The sequence below is a fragment of the Lycorma delicatula genome, chromosome 3, assembly GCF_047948215.1.
Source record: "Lycorma delicatula isolate Av1 chromosome 3, ASM4794821v1, whole genome shotgun sequence".
Taxonomy (NCBI): Eukaryota; Metazoa; Arthropoda; class Insecta; order Hemiptera; family Fulgoridae; genus Lycorma; species Lycorma delicatula.
Genome location: NC_134457.1, coordinates 166,950,800 through 166,968,788, shown reverse-complemented (window position 1 = coordinate 166,968,788; position 17,989 = coordinate 166,950,800). Strand labels below are relative to the sequence as shown.

Genomic DNA, 17,989 nt, shown 5'->3' with positions numbered 1-17,989 from the left:
CGACGCTTCTAATGAAATTTAACTTTATAAAAGAAAAACTTTCATATCAAGATAGTCGTGAAGTGTTTCTTCCACCACAAGCAGTTATAGCAATTTTGTAACCTTTGTGTATCGACATTGTTGATAGATTTTTCATTTCATTTTATTGTTAATTTAGTTATTAAACTTTAGAACTAATATGCAGCCTGTTTCCCATGTAGTCAGAATTACGTTACCAAATTACCTGGCTGGGCTTCCAGTGCCGGAGAGTTTTACCGGTTGGTTCAAACTGGGATGTAAGTAACACTGTGTTTTTGTCAATTAAAAAACATACTTTATGGGTTTATTTATTTTCACATTGAAAACAGACCTTTATGAAATTTATATTATGTTTATTGTGTCCTGATTTGATTAATAATTATTATTATTATGTTATTGTTTATTGATGACCTACATAACAGTGCCCTTGGATATATTTTTTTTTGTTAATTAAGATAGGCTCTATATTGTACTGCCAAAAGTTTAATAAACAAATTTTAAATTTGGGAAGACTGCATTGTTAAAGTATCTAGATTATATATTTTCCTGTATTTTATTGGTTGTTACATAACAAGTTGGAAAAAATAATTTAATGTGATGTAGCAAAATTATTGCCAAAATTTTTAATTAATTTTTTTTAATCTTAAAGTAAAACAACCGCCACAAATATCCCTTCAAATTAATACTTATTATTTTGTCATTAAGATCACTGTTATTTATTCACAAATTTATGATTACTATTAAATCATTTTTATGTTTGAGATTGTTGTGCCAAAAGGTTTAATAATTTGATCAAAGGATTTGTTATTCTGCTATAATTAATAGTAACTTACATTAAGCCTACAAGTAAAAAAGAATCGATCCCAATTTAAGTGAGTTATTCTGATGAAAGTGTAGTTTGAATATGAGTAGTTTAAAATAAGCACCACTTTATCCTGCTGTTGTATAAAGTTTTTACTAATGTTATTAATAGTAACAAAAAAATAAGAATATATTTCTAAATAATATTTTTTATCAATAAAATTTAAAACTTGAAATTTTTTTTAATATATCTAACCTTTTTTTGTTATATTTATACTGCTTTGGAATCTATTATCCAGCAGGTACTTATCTGTCAAGCAATACTTACGTGTCCTGGATGTTAAGATTAAAAAAATGTAGAGACTAAAAGATGCTCTAGTTCTATCTATCTGATCTTAAATTCAAGTTTATTAAATTATCTGATAGAAAATAGCAGCTTTTAAGTTTCAAGATTACATCCATGATTTATTATTAGGTAGATTGTGATATTTTTCTTAAGTAAGTGTTTTTTCCGTCAGCAGTTGTAACAAGTTCCAGGTACAACTTTGCATTTAGAACAGTGTTGAGTAAGTGATTAAGAAACAAAATAAAATGAAACTGAAATAATAGTATTAAACTTTAACTATTGCCACCAGTCTTCATTCTGTTTCTCTTTTAAGGCCATAAGACTAGTGACCCTTAACATCATACAAAGATTCTGGTCCCCAAATAGGGACCAGATCCTTGTTAGAGTTGCCCTTTAATTTGAAAGATTATTTACTATTAAATTACTCATTAGATTTTAAGCTTAGTGCATTATCAGATTTTTTAAATATTTATTTTAATTTTGTTTAAATCTTTTAATTAAAATATAACAGAAAGGTGTCCATGTAAAGGTTTAAAATAATTTAAAAAAACAGCTATTTTTTACAGGTCTGTTAATTGTTCAATACTCTCATAATACTTAAATTCTATTAATCTACTTAAAGCTGTAGTTTAAAAGATAAATGATACAGATGATTCTGGATCTGAATCACAGCAACTATTTTAATTATTTTTTCTATATCATCTGAAAAATTAAAAATTGGCTGAATTGAGCATCTAATTGTAACTAATTAATAGATTACCATAATTGTACTTTATTATACACCAATTATTAAATATATTTTTTTGTTTCAGTAAAGGATTGGGCAAAATTAATCCCATTTTTTGCAACAATAGGTGGATTGTCATATTCTGTATATAAAATATTTGCACCCAACTTAGTAAGTAAATTTGACATATAGTACTTGTTTATCATACATTCTGTTGTCATTAGTTATGTTATAATAAATAACTAATAAAACAGAAAGATAAGATAACCATATCTCTTTCTTGAATTAATTATATTTTAAATAATATCTTTATTTTTTCTTCTTTATTCTAATAAAACATTAGTTAATTTCAATATATTTTATTAACTGAGGAAAACTTAGAAAACTTCTAATAATGATAACATAACAACAATAGACCATCCACCTGAATAAATCATGTCTTAAATTACTAATCGATAGTTTTTAATGGTGTGTAATTTAATATATAAATATGACTGCAATCCTCTGAAAAATTCATGTGTAATACCAACCAAATTTTTCATATGATCTAATTTAGTTGATGATAAAGGTTTAGTGAAAATATATCTTGCTTGTTCTTCATTTGGTATCTTTTCCACTTATATTTGCCTATCTGAAACTAACTGTCAGACATAGTAGTGATGTTTCTATATGTTTTGAATACCCATGGAAAAGTAGGCTTTTTAATGAGTTTAATGAAATTCTTCATTGTCAGTGTACAAACAGGAACAGAATTTTGATCAATTATTCCAACTTCTTTCAGTAAACTATTCAACCATACAAAGGATTTCAAAGTTTAACAAGCAGCACATATTCTGCTTCCATAGATGATAGGATCACACATATTTTTTTAATTTACTCTATCATATGATTGGTCCACCACTGAATTTTACCAACCAGTAGAACATGTTGAAATCTTATCTCCAGCATGATCTGCATTGCTATATATGCTTAGATTCTTAAAATCTCAGTTTCCTTGAATTCATTCCCATAATTTATGGTCGCTTTCAAATATCTGAGTATCTCTTTCACCAATTTAAAGTGTGCTTGAGTTGCTACACCCTGAAGTATTGAAGCTGTATTAACTGCATAGGCTAAATCTGGTCTGGTCCCCAACACTAAATATATTAAACTACCAATGATTTCATGTTAGTTATTTTTATCTTTTGCCAATGGTGAATCACTTGGCATCCATTCAGGTTCAGTAGGGATTATTTTTGCTTTGCATTATTCATGCCAAATTTCTTAATATTTCATTCCCAAATAACAGTTTACATCTGATCAAGTAATCTCAAAATGATGGGCCAATCTAATCATGAATTAATCGACTTTTCCTTTTGTCCCATAACTAGCCCATCATCACATGGAAAATCAGTATCAATTAATCATTATAAAACATACAACTCTCCCGTAAATTAAAAGTTCCAAGGAATTCAATTAAACATTTATACCAACTTTTCAATCCTGTTTAAGTTCATACAAACTTTTAAGTAATTTGCATTCATGACTTGTATTTTCGTTAAATTCTTGTGGTTGCTACAATATATATAAAGCTTCTTTCATACTAATTTGTTTAATACTCCAATCACCCTGAACAGAGACACCCAGCAGAGCTCTCATGGTATCTAATCTGGCAACTAGACTGAAAGTATCATTAAAATCATATTCTTTTCTTTTCTTTGATTGAAACCTCTAGCCGCTAAATAAGTTTTATACCAAATAATTTCATCTTTGGAATTCACTTTTATAGAAAAAATCCATTTACTATCAATGAAAATACTTTGAGATTGTAAATTCACTAATTCCCATGTCTTGCTCTTGAATAATGAGTTAATTTCATCCATTGCAGCTTTCCAATATTTCCACCCTGCTCCCCTGCTGAGCCGGAGGTACAATTAAGTAAAGCTCAGCCCAGGGAAGTGTCCTTTGACTCTTAAGGGAGCCTCCCCGCCCACTGTAAGTAGATCCAGCATGGCAGTTCAGCCCTCCCCCCAGTCAGATCTATTGATCTTTATCTTGCTTGCCACCAATCCCCGGGAGGGGCTAACCAGGCTCGACTATGTCATTGCCCCCCCCCCCCCACCAGTGACTGGGTCTTGGTCTTAACAATTGCCTGCCTCTAACTGCTGCACGAGGTGACTGGGCCCAACTTTGTCGTTCCCAGGCCCCACACAACAACCAGGTCTTTTTCTTAATTTTACTTCTGACCTACGCTAGCCTCGGAGTCCCCATCCTGCTGGTTCATCGGAACCAGCACACCTAAGCATACTGGCCCTCACAGTTGGGATTGTCCGCCCTTCCATGTGCTAAAGTCCACGGTATCTCCCTTCAGTATACATAATGTGTAACATCTTCATAGCATATGTGTCGAAGGCCTTCCAGTTCTCTTCTGAGAACAATGAAGGACACTAGGTTTTTCGGTCGTAATCTGTTGATGCCTGCTTGAGTCCGCCAAAGATGCCATTGTGCACACATAAATATGGTGTGCTCCACTGCGTCCTTTCTATCGCAAAACATGCGACATGTAGAATCCCATCTGCCAAATTGATTGAGGTAATGTTCAAAGATTCCATGACTGGTGAACATTTGTGACGTATTAAAATTTATATCGTCATGTTTCTTTTTCGTCCATATGTCTAAGTCTATGATTAATCTCCTTGTTCAGGCTGCATCATTTCCAGTCATCCATCTTTCATGCCATATCTCCATTATATTAGCCTTGGCCTCACTCTTCCCCATATCATCATAACAAAGCTTTACACTGTAGCTTGCAGGTCAATTGGCAAAGCTGACGCCAACTCGCACACTGCACTGTACGACGTAGTTTTATAACTCACCATGACACCCAACAACGTATGCTTGTGGACCCTCTGTAGATGTGCCCAGTTCCTCATGACCCTCATTGCTCCATCCCAAACTGGGACGACGTATAACAACACTGACGTTATCATTGACATGATTAATCGGCATTTGGGAGCCCTTGGGGCAAACTGAGTAGTGATGAACGCATTCAGTGATTTCAAGGTTTTTTCAGCCCTTCTACAACAGTCTACTATGTGTTGACTAAATTTACATGATTTGTTTGTACTCCCAGGTACTTTATCATGTTTCTCCTTTGTAGCAACTGCCGCCTAGCATGAGGTTTATTCTACCCACCATTCTTCTGCCCATTAGTGTAATGTATGCACATTTCTGTGGGGACAACTCAAGTCCGTGTCTCCACATCCAATCCTCGATCTTAAGGCTGTGTATCCCCTTTCTTCCAGCTCAGCCGCAGATCTGCTGCTGACCAGAACGGCCAGGTCATCAGTGTACACCGCTGTTTCAGTTGCAGCCAGAAAAAGAAGCTGTTGGATGCCATCATAGACCAGGAGCCAAAGCAATGGCCCCAGGACAGATCCCTGCGGCACACCCCGAAAGATCTAAAATCTGAGCTTTCTGTTGTGGGTGTCAGCATAATCCATCTGTCGGAGAGGTACTCAGAAATTTGTCTCCTGAGGTAAGCACTGATCCCATTCACAGCCAGCACTGCCGTAATCGATTCCCATGTTATTGAACCAAATGCATTATGTAGTCCAACAGGATTAGAATAGACATTCTTCTTGTGTATCAGGTGCCCTGTCCTTCTAGAGCAGCCCACTACCTTTCGTATCGCCTGCATTGTGGAGCGTTCCCGGCCAGAAGCCAAACTGGTTTTGTATGGATACTTGCACATTGGTTAGCTGGCATCTCTCCCGCCACCACCCCATTCGGTCGTCCTAGAGCATAGACCAAATGTTCCGTGCCAAAAAACGGCTACTGTGCCTCAAAACAGATTTGCGACCTCGTTATTCCTAATGCTGCTAGTGAGCTCCTATCTTGCGTGAGCGGTTAAGCTGGGTGCCGTATAGCACCCGCTTACGTGTCCCTACCGCTCACTTGTCAAATTAAAACTAGATCGGGGAGGCGCACCCCTTGTTACAAATTAAAACTAAAAATGTTACAAGTTAAAAAGACGGCAATTTAAGCCGCCACGCCTCGGTCGCTGTCAGCCAGCTAGTGCCTGTCCACCATTTAAAGCGCTTGGAGCTTTTACTGGCTGGTGGCCAGCCATTATTTCGGATAAGGACTTCCCACAGCTCCGCTAAAGGAATCAATAAATCCCATTTAAATTTAAAATCTAACGATGACGGTTGAACATCGCAACCTCATCGAGGAGCCCCCACACGGTCCGACAATGCGGCTCTCGCCACATCGACTCGCCGTTTATGAGCGGCCAGTTTTCCTCCTGACCTCTAAGTTCCAGGGTGGCCCGGTCTCTGGCCCCCCCAAGAGCAGGGCAGTCAAACATAAGATGTTTGTTGGACTGGACCTCCCCGCAGACACACAACTCATCAGCCGCTAGGCGAAACCTAAACAGATATTGCATCAAATTCACATGGTTGGTAAGCACTTGGGCACCCGACGCCCTTAAAAATGAATTCGAGGCATACCATCCCCTCAGATCCTGTATAAATCTATACAGGGATCTTCCCTTATTCGTGGTGTGCCATTCATGCTGCCATGCATCCATCGCGAGGCTCCATAGTCTCTTCCGCAGGCGGGAAATGGCCAACTGAACGAAATTTGGACCCGGTGCATTGTGATAGTCGGTCCGCTCCGGTTCTAGCCCGGCTCGAAACCGCATCCCAAATGCCTCGGCTTCCCGACCTCTTCGCAATCTCCACATGCCTGCCCGAACGTTTACCGCTAAATCGATTAGGAGAGCATTTCCCAATACGGTGGTAGCCTCGTAGGAGGTTGTTTTAAAAACACCAGTGCATACTATTAAGGCTCTGCGCTGGGCACTCCTTAAATTTTGAAGCAGTGCTCTATTTCTATCCAACCTATGCGCCCAGACTGGCGCCGCGTATGCGATCATACTCTCGAAGACACCTCGGTACACCAAGTACATTTGGCGACCCGACAGCCCGTAGTCTTTCCGAGCAATCCTTCTAAGTTTGTGCATCACAGAGACAACGTCCGCCGCAACTTGCTTAATGTGGTTGCTAAAAAGCAACTTATCATCAAACAAAACACCTAGGTACTTATGAACCCTTACTCGGCTGATTACACAGCCTTTATATTTAATGTGGGGGTTTCGACTGGTTGATAATTTGTCTGCACCCTTCAGAAGCATAAACTTCGTCTTGGGCACAGAAATCTTTAAATTTTGCATGTCCATCCAGCCCTCGGCGGTTGACAAAGCCGCCTGCGCTCTACTTTCTAGCTGCGGTCGTGAATTACCACGAACTAAAAGGAGACAGTCATCGGCGAAAGCCTGGGCCGTGACCCCTTCTGGGAATGTCAACCCCAGAAATCCATCAAACACCAGGTTCCACAGCAGGGGACCGAGAACGGAACCCTGCGGGCTTCCCCTGGTGACGGATTTTTCCACAACTAGGTGCGCATCTTTAAACAGTGCCGTACGGTTAGACAAATAGTCTCTTACCACGGCCTGCAGGGCTCTGGGAACATTGCGGCGTTCCAAAGCATAGAGGACAGAACTCCAACACAAGGAAGGAAATGCTGCCTCTATATCAATAAAAATAGCCAAAACATATTTGCAGTCGGCGCTTTCCACCTCGGTAAGAGCTTTTTAAGACGCAATCCTCGGTGCCAACCCTTTTCATGAAGCCATATTGGCCTCGATTTAGAATACAGCTCATATCAATGCTTTCCTCGAGCCGTTCCACAACCAGCCTTTCAAGCAACTTGCCGAGAACCGGCAAGAGGCTGATAGGTCGATAACTGCCGACCTCACCAGGATCCTTTCCAGGTTTCAGGAGTACCCTTACCAAGGCCACCTTCCAGCAAGCCGGAAAGCAGCCCCAGCTTAGGCATCCCGTGAACAGTCTGCCAAGCGGCTCTCTTATGACAGGCAATAGATGGTAAAAAATATCCGGGTCAAGTTGGTCAATCCCCGGTGCCTTCTTCAGTGCCATTCGAGAAACCACTCGGTCTATATCATCGGGTTCCACGGTCCGAACGCCAGGGAATGGTGTTTCACCCGCCCTAACGCCGATTTCCGCTTCACCCTCCGGAGCATCTGGAAACAGAGTATCACGGTGTTCGGGTATCACGGAGTGCGGGTTAGGTGGTCACGACCACCTAACCCGCACCGGACGCTGGACAACACGTGCAATGGCCTTGGCTTGTAACAAGTCTTTGCGAGCAGCCTAGGATTTGGTACCCGAGGACCGCCTCCGTAAGCAATATCATAGGTTATAAGCCTATGATCGCTCACACTGGCCTCGGGCCAGACAGTCCATCTACCTGTATCCCGAAGCAAGTCACCCGTCACCAAAGTGACGTCTATATAACTCTCTCCCAGTTCGCTGGAGAAAGTTGGCGGCTGCTCCGCATCATTAATCAGGTAGAGGTTCCTGGCTTCTGCGAACTGTTCGAGACCAGCGCCTCTGGGGTTTGTGAGTGGTGAACCCCAGGCGGTAGACTTGGCGTTTGCGTCCAGCGCAACCAACACTCTGGTCCCCGGGAGACCGTCCAGAATCCTCCCCAACTTCGCCAGCAAGTCATCGATACTCCATCCAAGCTGGAAGTATCCCGACACAAGTACGACATCGAGCGTACCCCTCGTGATCCGCACGACGGTGAAGTGCTCATCAGACCACTGAGGCATCCAGAAGACACCCAAAGAGGCGAGGTCTCGAGAACCCAGTGACTCTTTAGGGATTCTTTCCTCCCCAACTGTCGAATCACCTTAGTTTCCCTAAGGAAGTCCTCGACGGCCATATCCAACACAGGATTTTGGCCGTGGATCGCTTTGAGGATTTCGGGCTCCTCTACCCGCGTTGCCCTCGGCATATCATAAACCAATATCTGAGGCTTACGCTCGGCTGAGCCTTCAGCCCGTTCTTGGCCAGAACATCGGCCTCCAGCAGTTGTCTTGCCTGTTGCTCGTTAACGACCTCCAGTACAATGCCATGATCCCTGGTTTTAGTGACCCGGGAAACTTGGAACCTTTCTTTCCGCGGGTCCAGCTCCTTTAGGGGTAGCTCCGTCATAGCAGACGAAGCCCCCTGACCAGGCTTAACAGAGACCACAGTGGCCCGCTTACTTTTGGCCGGCGCCTGTGCTGGCGGCGGCGGACCTACCCGCTTAGGCGCAGGCGCGGCAGTTATAGAGGAAAAGGAGACAGGTTTCTTAACCTTCTCCTCCACTCTCTTAATTGATTTGTGGAGCTCGCCCAAAGCTTCACCCGTTACGGGTTTGAAGCCCCGAACTCCCTCCACTACCTGGTCTACCTTGCCTTATAGTCGAGTTACGACCGAGTCAAGCGCAAGGTTTGCACCCTGGAGGCCTTCACATTTTAAAGCCAGCCCGGAAATCATCAAACTACATTGGCTCAGATATGAGTCCACCAATTGGCGCAACTCTAGAGTCACTCTAGATTCCTTCTTTGAGGAAATTTTGGCCCATTCGGCCCTCATCTCCTCAATCCGCCCCAAGCTATCCGCTCCGGAGGTCACCTGCTTTGACGCAGGTTTCCCCCCAGAAACATCCCGCTCAGGGACAGAATCGGCTTTGCTGCTTTCAGTCCTTCCCGACTTCGCAGTGAGGCGTCCTTCGGACTTGGCGCCCCACCTATGCCGTGTCCTCGCTGTACGGATCCAGCTTTCGCCTTTTCCGCACCGCTCGAGACAGAGGTGTCCCGCAGGATTTGTGTGCAAGCCGCAACACTCGGGCGCTCCACTACCCGAGGGGCTTCCGTGTCTTCCTTATCGGAAGACCGGGGCCGCGGCGGCGACCTACCGATTGACCTCCTCGGCATGAAGGGGTCACCGGAAACCAGGTCCTTGGCCAAACCAACCAAGTCCTCCAAACAACCTCCACCGGGTTGCTCCATCGCTGAACAATTTAGCAATACACCAGCTGTGTTGCCAGGCACTACAATTCACAGCTTGAACGAATCTAACACCTACCACAATACCAGGTGAGCGTCTAACCTCTCACACCCCGAACGGACCGTCTGTTCCGCAGTCTACCCGAGGAGTCAAAAAGCTAAAAGCTCCTTCCACCGCCTAGGTCGGAGCGGAAACCGCTTCTCGAACCTGCCAGAGGATCTAAATATATTTAGGCCTCACCAACTACGTATGGGGACACGATGTTACAAAGGAAACGTCCTTATTTGGCCGACAGCAGCACTACTGCAACACACTACGTCGCTGCTTTGTCAAAACTACACAGCAACGCAGGTTGACTGACCGCTGCTGATCGTTGTCAACCCCGACAACGAGAACGTAGAACGCTGTACTTGCAGAATCAAATTACGTACCGGTTGCAAAAAACACAAGTTTTACAGCACGGGGCCAGAGGCCGAGAAGCGATACTTGCACATGCATGGTTTGATCTTTATTCTTTATGGTTCGATCAAAACGGTTTGCATTGATGTGCATTAAGCTCATCCATCACGCGAAGCGAAAGCATCCTTTCAACAGCCTTACTAACATTATTTAATATACACAGGGGTCAATAATCCGGGTTTGCTTTCCTCCACCTTGCTTAGGGAGAAAAACCACTCTTGACTTCTTCCAGCACTCTGGGAAAGTCCTGTTCTCGAATCTGTGATTGGCGATGTCCGTAATCTCCCATGGGACTTCCTTAACTAGCTCCTTTAGCACTGCGGCTGATATGCTGTCTTGACCTGGACGTTTTTTGTCCTTCAGTTTTAGGATGGCTGCCATCACCTCATCTTGCTTGAAACACTTTCTGTCACACTCAATGTATTCAGCTGCACTGTTATCTTTGCTAGGAAACAATCTAATCAGTTGGCACCTTGCTGTCTCCTGTGTGAGGACAGGGAGCCACCTACCAAATTGCTTCATAGCAAACTGATAGGACTACTCTGATGGATCTGAATCAAGCTCTCCTCAGAATTCTCTCCATTTATTTTTCTTAAGACTGCTTGATTTCATAATTTATTAAGTGTCATGCAGCTACATATCTTCGTGCAGCCTCTTCATATGCATCCCCTCCTGCAACCCCCAACCACTGTTTTTGGCGTTGTAGACTCTGAAGTTCACTTTGCATATGCGCTATTTGCTCGGTCCTCCAATACACTGGGTGAAACCTATTACTACTCTTAGGAATCTTTGAAATCTCATGGACTATCAAATCCTGGAGAAACGACAGCGACAAATTTCTACCATCTCTGATCTGTCTGGCAACATTTTCAATGACAGTTGCAACTTGCTTTTGTGTCAGTCTTGGAGGTTTCTGACTGGCTATCAAATGAAACGACGGGTCTTCGATTTTAAACAGTGTGGCCAAGTGATCACTTGCTATTTCGTCCTGCAGGAGTCTCTAGATACACCTGGATCGTCCATCCATTATGGTTAAATCCAGAATTGAGGTATGTCCCGTCTCTGCATAGGTAGGTGTATGTTCATTTAAGTAGTAAAGACCATTCACCATCATGATGTCTGAAAGAACCTCACCACCATGACAGTTTGTGTAAGGACTACCAGTGACAACAGCCTTACAATTCAAGTCATCCATCAGGATGATCCTGGGCAATCTAGCAATGACATCATTGAGTCTACCCATAAATGCTTGAAACTCATGAAATTCGCAGTTAAGGCTAATATAGGCTCCAATCAGCAGTGCATCAGGTAATTCCACTGCTATCAGTCCTTCTCTGTGGAATGGCTGCCAGCCCCATCGTCCACTATTATTCCGGATAGCGACATCACTTGCAGCATCTCTGCACCATTCTCTTCAGGTAACTGTATATCGGTTAGGTTTCGTTATTATGAGGATGTCCACGCAGAGACCCCTCACCAGTTCTCCCACTAAGTCATGGGAGAGAATACTTCTATTGGCATTAGATTGGGCCAACTTAATCATTTCTGGTTGAGTCACCATCATGCCTCCAGTGTGGTGATCAACGCTATTGCAGTCCAAACACCGTTTTCCTTTTTGGCATTTCCTAATGTGGTGGCCTTTGCCACCACAGTTGTAGCACAGCTCCATTCTGTTGAGATCTCAACACTTAGCGCTCCTGTCCTCAGAGCCCCAACAATGATTGGATTATTCTTTAATATAAGCTCGGCAGTGAATCCACCCGACTGCTTTCCTCTTCTCTATGAGTTTATTTGCTGCTCTGTTTGTCATGTTCTATGTATCGCCATACTCTCTCCTTATTGACGATATTCTCAAGTCCTCATGACTCCAGACAATGCCAGAAATTGCCTTGTTTATCTCCTGCACTGTTGTGTCCAGTTCCACATCTCTGACATGGACAGCTGCTCTCCTGTCACCTATGGTGCGCATATCCACCTGCAGCTTCACTGCCTTATCTTGGAGAGCTGCAGTAAACTTTTCCACATTCTGTGAACCCTTGATCCTGACTTGGAGCTCTTCATTGCGTCCCTTCCTTAAGGAAAGTACCTCCCCAGCCTCTTCCTTGGTTACGGATGTTTTCATCATCTTTAGTAAGTCCGCATAGGACTTACCCTGAGCTCTTACTACAACTACTCTGCTGTCTTCAGCCAGAGGAGTTGACCTTTGAGTCGAGGCCGACCTTGATCTTGAATGGCTGGATGTCCCAGTTGATCTTGAAATCACCACCACCGCTGGTTCATCACTGTTCTTAGAGTTGTCTTTTTAACTGAGAAGAAATTGCAAATTCCATCTGGACAGTACCACATCTTTAAAAGATTGAACAGACCAATCTTGACCATTAAGTTTTAACATTTATATGACCAGAACCAAGCTCTATGATGAGCACTAACCTTTTAACTTTTTGATGAGCACTATCCATGTGTTTTGGCACTTGAAAAGATTCAAAGTTATCATATCAGTTATGATGATTTTTTTCAAGGTGTATGGCACCATTGTCAATGTACCACTCGTCACAGTTCAATTTTTTAATGTCAAATGGAACATCTCTTTCTCTATATGCTTTTTATATTTCCTTCCATTAAATTTTCATCAAATGTGTCATGGTATAATCTTAATTTTCAGTTCGATTTGAACAAAGATTTGATCGATAATCCTTCTTTTTACGTTTACAACAAGCTATACCAATCTTAGAATTCTATGAATATCCAACTTTTCCATGCGTAAAGCGTAGTTTTTTTAATACTTTGTTCGAAACTTTTGATGGAAAGACCTTTAGTTAATTAACTTTCAATTTTCCTTGTTTTTAATCTGTATTCAAGATTTTGATATTGCTGCAGTCACATTTCTTTCATCTCTATTTGACAATGAAAGTTCATAATTCAGACATTTCTTTTGTAATTTTGCACATGTTTTCCCTGTTTGAGATAAGTTGTGCCAAGTGATATAAATATAATCAAAATCTTTTGGTAGTGTTTGCAGCAATTGACCACATAAATCATTTTCGTCAACTAGATTACCAAGTAATGACTTTTTTTTGTGTGTTATCAAATTTTGCTAAATGATTCTGCATCCACCTGCTGATTCCCGTTGGATATTATGAAACTGATGGTGCAATAAATATATATTTTCAGTAGAGTGAACATTAAAAATTTGATTCAACTGATCCCAAACATCTTTTGTAGTATCATCCTAACTACACAAAGTAATGGCTAGATGTGATACCACAGGCTTCATATAAAGATATAAAATAAAACATTTATTTTGCATTTGCCATTTTCCACGTATCAAGTTTGTTTTCATAATTTTCAGTAACGTTTTATAAATGTACCACACAAACTGCATCGCATTCTAAAATATTTTTCATAATAATTTTCCATTTTGGTCAATTTATTTGACCAATGAGCTTCTTTATTTGTAGCTTACCATCAATCATAATACATATTGTTGTTTAACAACCACATCACTGCTACCATGTTCAGTAAAACATCTAATTTAGAATCTTTTATTAACAGAGGAAAAAACATAGAAAGCATCTAATAATGACAACATAACAGCAATAGACCATCTGCCTGAATAATTCATACGTATTAAATTACTAAATGATAGTTTTTAATTGTATTTAATTTAATATATAAACTTGAATATTTATTATACATACATCTGCAACACTCTTGAATAATAAATTTGTTACTGTTTAAATTGTCTTTAAATAATTTAGCTTGAAAACATTGATTTCACTTGTTCATTTATTTATTTTTTTTTTATCTCCTTTTTTTAATTTTCATGTCAATCAATTTTGTTTATTAAATGACCTCTAAATTAATTTATTTATGTTAATATTTTCATGGATATTTCTGTGAAATTATATGCCTATTTTTCATGAATAAATCTCTTCATATATTTACAAACCTAAGGAAAATTTCTTTTGATATAGCTAACCTGGTGTTATAATATCTAAAGGCACTCAGAAACATTAACAGTTTAGGAAAAAAGTAATATATTTATATGAGACACAGCAATCACTTGTATGACATAATTGTATTAAAGTGTGAAAAGAGACCTTGGTTAAAAACTAAAAGTTGCTTTCCTTGCTGAATTGACAACTAGGCAGCTTCCAAAAGACCTAGGTTTGTTGTAGCCAGATTGTTGGAGAGGAAGGATTATTTAACAATGTTAAAATAGTTTTTCTTGGCCAAAATAGTCAGTCAAAAAAATAAATTTAACTGTTGGTAAATTTTTTCATTGATAAAACAACCTTGGGAAATTTTGGTTGTTTTCATTTACCTACATACCCGTTTTTTAATCAATCTCATCAGCTCATGTGAAATTGTAAAGATACTCAATTTCATGTTCGCAATTTAATTTTAAAGATAACTTTAACATATGACTAAATTCGTTGAAAAAATTGATATAACACAACACTAGTATACTTGTTATTTCAGATATGTCAATGGAAAAATCTCTGCAAAAATCTGATATAGGTGGAAAATCAAGCCTGCTAGATGACATAATTGCTCTTTTACCTTTTAATTCACCAGAATGGTTCAAGTCCAAGCATTGTTAATGTAGAGGGATCTGATCAAGTAGTATTTGGTTGGCATTACAAAGTAATGTTATGAATAATATTTGCAGAATAATATTAATGTATTAAAACTGTTGGGTAGTGAATAGTGTAACCCTTTAAGTTAATATTCTTCCTTCTTAAAGATAAAAATTCTGCCTTCTTAAAGATAAAAATACAGATAAGCCTGGACTTATTATTTTTTTAATATTTATTTTAATTAATGTGAAATTATTGATTTGAGTGTTATTTTCTGCCCTTCATAACATTGCCACAACATTGTTAACTCTACAATGTTAGTGACAATGCTAGTAACAGCAGAAAATAAAATAAACATTAACAATTGATTTGAGTGATACAGAATTAACAGTTGATTTTAGTGTTATTTTCCACTCCTCCTAGCATTGTTAGAGTTAACAGTTGATGTGATTATTATTTTCTCTAACAGTGTTAGAATGACAGTGTTAGGAAGGGCAGAAAATAACACTCAAATCAATTATGATAATCCTACTAGATATATAGAATATTGTGAAAATTTTAATGTTAGATTACATATGGCAGTTTTCAAACTTTTGAACTTTGTCATTATTAAAATGCCCTAAAATAAAAGTTTATTTTATAAAATAGTAGTAATTTTAATATGTAAGTGTAAAAGCCTTTACAACTTGGTCATCACTAATTCTCCTATTTCCCAATATCTTCAAATCTGAAATTAGGCACAGGTATTCCTTTAGAAAAACTAACAAAAATTATTTTGGTTATCAGTCTCTATGCAGTATGAAGGGGATTTGTAAGCTTTAAAATTATTTCCTTAAATGAAAAATGGCTAGTAGGAATAATTATGAAATAATATTGTAATAAATGATGAAAAATTACATATTATTTAGTTTAAATTATAAAAATTGTTAGTGTACAATGTTTACTTTATGATTTACTTGTAATCGCAAAGTTAATATAATACTTGAATGGTTATGAATAAATGGTAGTTCCAAATTCCCTTAAATCCATGTCTATTCTATTACATAATGTTAGTGCTGTTCATGACATCAATTATATCTTCTCAAACCTAATATTAATTTTCAGCCATATTGACAACATTGTTGAGTGCATCTGCATGGTTTCTCTTAGTTGGCTAGTGCTTATATATATAAATTTTAAACCTTTGTAATATTAAAAAATATAACAATATTATTTATTACATAAATAAATATTTAAACTTTTTGTTTCAGCCTATTAATCATAAAATTAGAAAAGAGGAGCCTAAAATAGTTGATGTAATACCAATTGAAAACCTAGGAGATAAAACAGCATTTTGCAGATGTTGGAAATCAAAGAATTGGCCTTACTGTGATGGAAGTCATACACCACATAATGCTTGCACCGGTGACAATGTTGGGCCAATTGTAATTACAAAAAAGTAAGAAGAATATGGATGTGTTAAAAGTAGTTTAAATTTGAATAGCAGCGCTTTCATTAAAAAATTTTAGATTTTTAATTTCTTTTTAAATGTGTAATTTTTATATAATTGTAATGTGTGGTAATTGGAAATAAAATTGTTGTGTAACTTTTTTTTATGTTATTAAAAGTATCTCAGTAATGAGCAGGGAAATGATTGTTTATTTCATTTTAATTCTCTGTAAATTATCCAGTGTATTATTTACATGTTTGTAAACAGTATAACGCATACAGGTTTAACTAACATTTCTTATTTCAACCATATCTTTGTACATAAATAACATAAAAAGTTTATTAATGCTTGTTTGTAATTTATGCAGGGTGGGGGAGTCAAATCGCATTTTTAATAGGTATTAAAAAAACATATAGATATTGCAACAAATCTTAAAAACACAGTTGGAATTAGTATACAAGCAGAAAAAAGATAAATTTTCTGAATATTACTCCAGTAAGATGGCGACCATCATTTTGTACACATTGTCTGAGTGTCATACTGAAATTTTCACTGGCACATCGTAGTACCACCAGGGTTATTGCTCAAACATTTATGTCCTGTATTGTTGCTAGACAAGTCTTAAAAATCTTCAACTTGAGATATCCCCATAAAATGTAATCACAAGAGCTGAAGTCTAGTAATCATGGAGGCCACTGAATATCCCCAGTCCTACTGATAGGCGGTTCGGGAAAAGGTCTTCAGAAGGTCCATTGACACTCTGGCTGTATGACTAGTTGCTCCATCTTGTTGGACGTAAATGTTCACATTCACAGGAAATCGTCAAAAGTTCTGGAGTAGCAAAGCTTCCAGCATTTGAATATAGCAAGCTGATGTTATTGTAACTGCATAGGTATTATCATAATGTAGTCCAATTATTCCATTCAAAGAGAGATTGCACACCAGACGGTCACTTTGGCCGCGAATGGAGAGGATGTTGGTGAAATCTGGAGGGTTGGTAGCAGCCCAATAGCAAAAATTGTGTTTATTTACATATCACTAAGGTGGAAATGAGCCTCATCACTCATCCATAGATTATGGATGAGTAGTGGGTCATCTTCAAGCAGCTGTAACATATGCTTACAAAAGCCAATGTGGATAGGATAATCTCCAGGGTTCAAAGCTTGCACTATTTGAATTGTATAGGGGTATAAGTGTAAGTCATCATGCAAAATTCTTCTCTCGGAAGTTGAAATTCCGAGAGCAATGCTGTGGTGCCTGGCAGATCTTTGAGGGCTTCATGTAATCTCTACTCATACAGCCTCCACATTCTCAGGTCTCCAAACAGTTCTTACATTAACACCTCCTCTTTTTTGTTGTTTTTAAGTTGTTAACCAAAACAAAAATGGCTTGCCTCCTTGAAACAGAAGCACAAGGCAGAAGATGAAAAGTGGAATTCGTGTTGTGCAGATATGGAACTTCGTCCATTTTCTAAATATGCTGTAACTGCGAAACCTCTCTGTTCATCAGTCCAACGCTGCATAATTACTAACTTCCAAGTGTGTAGAACGTCTACACATTTGTAGGTGGTGGAGATCAATGCCTACTTCCTCTACCACAGACACCACCACTATACAAGCTTTGTTTAAACGTGCGGTTTGACTGCTGCACTCTGTATGTTAACTAAAATAAAATTACGCAAAGAATATTGAGAGCTGTTCTGTTTAACCTGCTTGTAAGACCGGGTTT

At 39.1% G+C, this 17,989-nt stretch overlaps 1 protein-coding gene across 1 annotated transcript; it reads left to right on the top strand.

Annotated features, from left to right (window-relative positions):
* The first annotated feature begins 45 nt into the window (after positions 1-45).
* Positions 46-16,462, top strand: Cisd2 (CDGSH iron sulfur domain 2). Its single transcript, XM_075360951.1, has 3 exons — positions 46-275; positions 1,978-2,063; positions 16,083-16,462. Exons 1-3 carry the CDS (start codon positions 179-181, stop codon positions 16,272-16,274), a joined length of 375 nt encoding a protein of 124 aa, XP_075217066.1. The 5' UTR covers positions 46-178; the 3' UTR covers positions 16,275-16,462.
* The last annotated feature ends 1,527 nt before the right edge of the window (positions 16,463-17,989 follow it).

Coding starts and splice junctions, on each gene's coding strand:
- Cisd2 (XM_075360951.1), top strand. CDS start 179: ATGCAGCCTGTTTCCCATGTAGTCAGAATTACGTTACCAAATTACCTG. Junction 276..1,977: donor CGGTTGGTTCAAACTGGGAT/GTAAGTAACACT, acceptor TTTTTGTTTCAG/TAAAGGATTGGGCAAAATTA. Junction 2,064..16,082: donor AAATATTTGCACCCAACTTA/GTAAGTAAATTT, acceptor TTTTTGTTTCAG/CCTATTAATCATAAAATTAG.